The 7286-nt window shown below is 60.9% G+C and overlaps 1 protein-coding gene across 1 annotated transcript in view; it reads right to left on the bottom strand.

The window, feature by feature from the left end:
* The window catches only part of TNXB (tenascin XB), a 76722-nt gene that overhangs the window by 51546 nt on the left and 17890 nt on the right, over positions 1-7286 (bottom strand). The window contains exons 7-11 of the mRNA XM_055079501.1: positions 6441-7193; positions 4938-5306; positions 3515-3808; positions 1587-1877; positions 927-1232 (exon numbers count right to left, since the gene is read on the bottom strand). Coding sequence (XP_054935476.1) covers positions 927-1232; positions 1587-1877; positions 3515-3808; positions 4938-5306; positions 6441-7193 — 2013 coding nt within the window. The remainder of the gene's footprint in view (positions 1-926; positions 1233-1586; positions 1878-3514; positions 3809-4937; positions 5307-6440; positions 7194-7286) is intronic.

Raw genomic sequence — 7286 nt, 5'->3', positions numbered from 1 at the left:
AGAGACCGTGGCTCACGGGCCCAGCCACTCCGCGGCATGTGGGATCCCCCCGGACCGGGGCACGAACCCGTGTCCCCTGCATCGGCAGGCGGACCCTCAACCACTGTGCCACCAGGGAAGCCCTCAATAGCAGTTTTGATGTGCCAGGCACTGTTCTAGGTGCCATATGTATATTAACTCATTTAATTCTAACAACTCTGTGAAGCTGTTACCATTATCATCCCCATTTGACAGATGAGAAAGCTGAGGCCCAGAGAGGTTCAGTAACTTGCACAAGATCCCAGAGATAGGATTAAAATCCAGGCAGTTGGCTCTAGAGCCCACTCTCCCAACCGCGATGCTACACAGCCATGGAAATGGTGCTGGATGGGGGAGGCTGGGCCCATGGAGGAATGCAGGGCAGGGGGGCTGAAAGTGAGCCCTTTGCCCTGCTCCAAGCTGGCTGGGAGTCAGGGAGTCAGGGGGCTGGGAGGAGGCTGGGGAAACGTGGAGCTCATGTCCCTTGGATTTGCCAGCTCTGAACAGAGCAGCTATGGCAGGAGGGTGTGGGCAGCTGGCAACAGAAGCTCAGAAATGACCACAGCCTGAGCCAGGGGAAGAAGGCCAGCAAAGACCGCGGGGAAAGAACACAGTGGCTGAGGACATCCATGGGGAGGACAGCCCGGGATGAAGGGGTGATTCCCAGTGCTCAGAATGTGGGAAATGGGGTCTGTTCTTGGAGATGGAGAAGCAGGGCCAAGAAAGTTTGGTCAGGGGCTGGCGGCTGGACGCAAAGTCCTGGGATGTAGGGAAGTAGACTGTGGAGGTTTGGCAGAACTGGAGCCGAGAAAGAGAAGGTGGAGGGAAGTGTGAAGGATCCCGGGTCAGGTCCTGCTCACAGGGCTGGGGGTTGGCCAGGGAGGGAGCCCCGCGCAGCCCTGACTCACCTGTGGTGGCCACCACGGACACAGGCCCCACGCGCTGCCTGCCATGAAGCCCATAGAGGTTCATCTTATACTTCCGGTCGGACTCCAGGCCGGGGATGGTGACCTCATTCTCATGCCCCCTGATGGGCACTGCCTGGGCCCGCCCCTGCGCATCCTTGTACTGGACCATGAAGGAGTCAAAAGAGCCCTGGGTCACCGTCCAGGACAGGCGCAGGGAGTCTGGGGTGGTGCCAGTCACTGTCAGCTCCCCCAGCAGGGGCTGCTCAGGGGACTCTGGGTGGCGGGGCTCCTCTCTCTTCTCTGCGGCTGTAAATAAGAGGATCCAGGCAGGGCTGAACCGGCAGAACCCCAGGACTGGGGCCTGGGGTTCGGACAGGTTGTCACACCTGTGGGAGTCTCTACGCAATTAGCACGAGTGATGAACTCTGAGAAATCTGGCACAACCAGGGTGTGACACACCTTCTGGGCCTTGGGGAGCAGCTGAACAGGATGAAAGGGTCCCCGCAGTGCGGGGGAGGCTGGCTGGCCCTGAGCCCAAAAGCAGGGCCAGGATTCGGAGTCAGCCATCTCGCTGGGGGGCCCCAGCTGGTTCCTGGCTGGGGGCAAGCCACGTGGAAGACTGGGAGGGGTCACATGGGGGCTTAGGTGGCTGCTACTCACCAGTGGTGCCATCGGCCGTGAGGGGGCCGTGCCGCTTCTTGTCGGCAATCCCAAACAGAGTGAATCTGTACTTGTGGTCGGGGTCCAGCGGGGAGACAATGACCGAGCGCTCGGGAGCCTCCACGGGCACCACCTGGGGCCGTCCATCCCTGTCCCTGTATTGGACCACGAAGGAGTCAAACTGGCCCTCAGGGACAGTCCAGGAGAGGTGCAGCGAATCTGGGGTGGGATCTGTCACCCACAGCTTTCCCAGGCGGGGTGGAGTCACTGAGCTGGAATCAGTCTGAGGCACTAGGAAGAGCAGGTAGAGAGAAGGGAGGGACACAGGTCAAAGGATAAGAAGGAATCCATCTGCCACCTGGGGATGCTGTGTGAGGCTGTGCAGGCTGTTCACTCCACAAAAGGTGCATGGCGGAGGGAGCACTGAGGGACTGAAATCCAGCCAGCACTCTGCTTGCCAAGCTGTGTCCCCTGGCAAAGGGCTGTGCCCACCTGGAAGAAGGGGTGCTTTCTTTGATGGGGCACAAAAGCACCGTATGGACTAGTGTGGCCCTGACTCATTCCGCAGCCTGGAAAGGGCTTCAGAGAGAAGGGAGCCCAGCCAGCCCCTTCCACATCTCCATGGCCAGGGAAGTCTTCCAGGACGGCCTCTACTGTTTCCAGGCCTAACAACTAGCTGGTTTCTCCTCCAAGAGAGGGAAGCTTGGTCCTTGGCGCGTTTTTACGCGGGAGAGCCCCCCACACCTGCGCTCTGGGCCCCACTTCGTCCTTTCCTACCCTCACTCCCTCGGCTGTGCCATGAGCATTTACACAAGCTCCTCCACTCAGCTGCGTCACCCTCCAGCCTCCACCCTCCCTCTTTGCTCTCTAGTCCCAGCCCAGATTCCAGGAGATGTCTACACTGCTTGTAGTCATGTCCTCACCTACATCACCCTCCCAACCCAGCTCCACCCTCCACCAGCTGCTCTCACCAGGGTGAGTGGTGACCTCGCCATTGCTAAGTTCTGTGGACACTCTGTAGCCTTGAATCACTCTTATGGAATCTGACATGTCTGACCGCGCCCTTCATTTTGGCATCCCTCTCCCCAATTCACCCTGCAGGCACCCCTTCCTCTGCTCTTGCCCTGAGTGTTAGCCATCTCCAGGGTTCCAGTGGCCATGTCTCCTCTCCCTGCCCCCCACCCTGGCTTCTGCCTGTTGGGACACCCACATCCCCTCTTCAGGCCTTTCCTCTGCTCTCCAGGCCCATGAGGGCAGCAGGATGACCCTATGGCCCCATCACTTTCTGCTTGAGTGACCTTGCCCTCTCTGCACCTCAGTTCTCCTCATCTGTGAAATGAGCCTGCCTCACAGGGCTGCTTATGAGGATTAAGTGCGATGATACACTTAGAACATCCTGAACACATTTGACACTTAACGAATGCTCGAAAGATGTTTAACTAAGTGTCCCCCGCTGCACTGCCCCTCACATCCATTGCTCCTTGCCTCAGGGAATAAGACTGCCTTCTCCAGCTATCCTCTGCAGCAGCCTCAGTGTTATTTGTAAGATAAATATTGAATTATGTCACTCTCTCACGTAAAGCCCTTTGGCGGCCCCCTAGGGTCCTCAGATGAGGTCCAAGTGACTCAGTCGGACACATGAGATCAGTGAGATCAGTGCCCTCAGCTCCCAGGTGCCCTGCCCCTCGCCCAGAGGAAAGAGGCTTTGATTCTCTTACAGGGCCACACTCTCTCCTGCCTCACTCTCTCTCTGTGTGCTCTACCCTCCTCAACCTCCCTGCCTGACCACCACAATTTTCCCTTCGGGATTCATCTCCGGCACCACCTTCTCCAGGGAGCCTTCCTGGACTTGCCGAAGCACTGTGCAGACCCCCTTCAGGACTGTGCAGAGGGCGGAGGCAGGGGTGAATGTGACCCCTCTCACTTACAGATCTTGGCTTCAGCCACCAGGGGGCCATGCCTCTTCTTGCCCACGAGCCCGTACAGGATGAACTTGTACTTGCGGCCGACGTCCAGGTTGGAGATGAGGGCTGAGCGCTGGGGTCCCTCTACAGGCACCACCTGGGGCCTGTCCCTGTCTTTGTATTGGATCACGAAGGAGTCAAACTCGCCCTCAGGGACCGTCCAGTGCAGAAGCAGGGAGTTGGAAGTCATGTCCGTCACTGTCAGCTTGCCCAGGCGTGGCGGGGCCAAAGGCTGCCCAGGCTTCTCCCCATCCCTGTCTGGGGTGTGGGGCAAAAGCAAAGCACGTGGGCTCAAGCACTGCCTTGTCCCCAGTCTCCTTCCCTCTCCCCTGCCCACTGGCTCACTCCATCCTGGACAGCTCCCTTCCTGGAAGCCTCCATTCCCTGCCCTCTGTTCTCTGGGACCAGCTTTTGTAAGAAGGTGGGCATTTCTCCCCAATCTCTGCTCTGGAGTGAGAGCTCTGGCTCTTCCCTTGCGATAACTTCCTCCCCACTCACAAAGGTCCCAGTCCCTCTTCACACCAAGGTCTCTGGGGGAGTTTCAGGTCTCCTGTGGTTTTCCCTGAGAGTTCAGAACCTTGCCATTGCTGTTTCAGAGCAGTCTGAAGACGCCTCGGTCCACCTGAACTTCTCTCTCCCTTACCGCCCTCTCCCCAGTGGTGAGCTTGATCTGGAGTTGCAGGGAGAGCTGGCTACCCTAGTTCCATAAAGAGGGACCAGGAGGAAATGTGAGAGCCAGGAAGCCCAGGCTCCTGCACTGGTTCCACAAACCTCAGCCGTCTCTGAAGTCCTGATGGCCGTGGAGCGCCCTACCACAAGGAACCTCCACCCCTCCTGGAAATGGCTAATGGGACCGTGGGGTGCTGTCCACTGCAGGCTGGGCTCGCAGGGTGAGGGGCAGCACCACTGTCCTAGCCTGTCCAGTGAGGGGATGGCAGGGGCTTGGGAGAAGGGAAAGGGAGGAGAGGGCTGAGGGTCAGGATCCTCAGGGCCCCACGCCCACCCTGAGAGACACAGTGGGCGGGCTGGGGCAGAGGAGTAACCAGGAAGTGGGGGCAGGGCGATTCTGCACAAAGAAAGCTGTAAGCGGAGAGCCAGGGGGCCAACAGCCTCTCTCCTTGAATCCTTGTCCCATCCTTTGGCTTTTGTCCTCTCATCTACTTTGCCTGGAGTACTCCCCTCCCCGGCCCACCCTACCATTGTGCTAAGACGCCCCCCATCCCTCTTGCCTCTGAACCCTCAACTCCTTTTCTCTCCTTGTTTCTCCTACCACCCTGACCCAAACGCCAGCCCTGCCCTTCAATCTCCACCCCACCTCTGAAATCCTAATGGCCCAGCCCCTCCCCCAACCTCAGGACACTGGTCTTGAGCAGAATCCAGGATGTACCCATAATGCCTTGGTAGATGAGAGGGGCAGAGGGCTCGCCCCCGGGGGGGACCCCACGAAGTGACAGCTCATAGGGGGATCCAGGAGGGGGTGAGGGCACCAGAGCCTGACGGACATCCCCTGGCAGTAGTTCCTCATGTGCCCCAGGCCCTTCGGGCACCCGTAGGCGCAGCTGGAAGTGGGCAAAGGTGTCAGGCTGGGCGGTCCAGGCCACGCGGAGGTGCCCTGTCTTGTCTCTGCCCAGCACCCTCAACTCTGCCAGCTCCTGGGGTCGCTGCTGCAGGACAGGGGCCTGAGCCCCTTGAGTCGTTGAAGGGCCTGAGGGAGGAGGCTCATCAGTGGCCCCCAGGAGGTCTGAGGGGGAGGACCCTGGGAAGAAGCAGGGGGAGAAAAACAGGAGAGTGGAGTATGAGAGTCAGAAGGGAAACCCTGGCCCCCAGGCTCAGCCCTCTAGCCTCTAAGAGCCTACAGACCCTCCCTTTTCTGCTCCTGGATCACCCCCTGGGTCACCTCATCGTCCCAAAGGTGCACCACACTCCTGCACAGACAGGCCCGCAGGTAATAAATAAAAGAAATAAAGTCTGCCATCCCTCGTCCCACAAGGCTCCTGTGACCTCCAGCCCCGACAGACTGCCATGTCCCTCCCCACAGGAACCCCTTCCCCACTGGGTGGTGGTCGTGACTTCCAATAGTGCTGCAGAGACAAGCCTGGAAGAAAGGAGGAGATGGTGGTGTTAGGGGAGGAGGGTACAGAGAGAGTGGGTAGTGAGAAGAGAGGGAAGAGGGGATGGGGGGGTGGACATCCAGCTCAGGCGGCATCTGGGCCCTATGGGGGAAGAAGAGGTCCAGAACCCTCCCCGTGACAGCCACAGAGAGCCCCTTCCCCGAGCCGGGACATCGTTCCTGTGGGAGAGACAAGTGTGAAGTGAGCCAGGAGGTCTGGAAAGGCAGCTCAAGAAGCAGTGGTTTCACCTCTCACACACACATGCTGCCTGATGGCTTCAAGGCAACCTCCAAGCAGTTCCGATGTGTCCCTTTGAGGTTGGGGCCAAATTGTGGAAGATAGTAACCATGACCACAGTCTTCAGCCACCGTCACCACAGTGAGTCAGAGTGGGGAACCACTAGCTTCTCTCCCTACCCCACCCAAACTGCTCCAGGCACTGCCCCTCCCACCAAATGCCCCTCTGTTGCCTAGAACAGGATTCCTGGCAGAAGTGTCCTAGGAACCCAAGTGAAAATCAGACAGTCTCAAAGAACAGGTCTCCTTGACCTTGGGTATCCACCAGGACCCTGAGGGTGGAGGTGGCATCTAGGGACACGAGAAAGTGCGCTTTGTTGGGGGGTTCTCTTGGAGCCTGAACCAGGTAGGGCTTGAAGACAGAGCACGCGGTGGGGTGGCAGCCCGAGCAGTGAGGCAGCGGGAGGAACTCATGGATGCCGACTCCAGTGGCAGGTGAGACTGGGCAGGAGATGGGTGGTCCCGCGGCCCCACCCACACTACCTGTGGTGGTGATGAAGGCGTAGGACTTGGAGGTCTGCCCTGCCCGCACCCCGTGGACCTCCACGTGGTAGGTGGTGCCGGGCTTGAGATCTGGCAGGCTGACGGTGCGCTTGGTGCCCGGCACGGTCAGCTCCCCGCCGGGGCCCTCTGCGGGCGGCTGGGGCCGCCAGCGCAGCACCACGCGCTCGAAGTGGCCGCGGAGCCCGTCGAGGGACACGAGTAGTGCGCCGTCGGCGGAACTGCCCAGCACCTCGGGCTTGGGGTGGCGGGGCGCAGCCACCCGGTCGACGCCTTCGGGCGAGAGGCCGTAGGTGCCCTGGTTGGAGTCCCGCTTCCAGGTGCCCGAGTCGGGGCTGGAGGTGGGGTGGGGGCGACGGGCCGGGGGTGCGGGGGAGCTGGTGGGGACGGCCGCCGCCAGGCGACGCCGCTGCAAGTATTCGTGGATGTGGCGCGCCACCGACGTGTAGGTCTGGTTGGCCCGCAGTGGGTAGCCGTGAGCCCGCAGGTGGTGCTCCAGGTCCTGCGCGGTGCCGCGGAAGCGGCCCAGCTCGGCCGTCAGGTTGCCCCACGCCCGCCGAGGGGGCTGGGGTAGGCTCGACCCTGGCCGAGACTCCGCCTCTCCCTCCTCCGCCGGCCGCGAGGGCCGAGGGGGGACTGGTGGGCGCGGGGGCCGCGTGGCCGGGACCGGCCGGGGCCGGGGCTTGGGGGACGGGGCTGGGGCGTGCGCCTCCGGGTGACTGTAGTGGCCTGGTGCTGCCGGGGCGGAAAAAGGGGGAGGGGGGAGAGCCGGTCAGTGGCAGCCCCCCACCAATCCCTGCACTCCTCCCCGAGGCAGCTCCTCCCACC

The sequence above is a fragment of the Physeter macrocephalus genome, chromosome 18 (genome assembly GCF_002837175.3).
Source record: "Physeter macrocephalus isolate SW-GA chromosome 18, ASM283717v5, whole genome shotgun sequence".
In the NCBI taxonomy this organism is placed as follows: domain Eukaryota; kingdom Metazoa; phylum Chordata; class Mammalia; order Artiodactyla; family Physeteridae; genus Physeter; species Physeter macrocephalus.
This window is presented reverse-complemented; position numbering and strand designations above follow the sequence as displayed.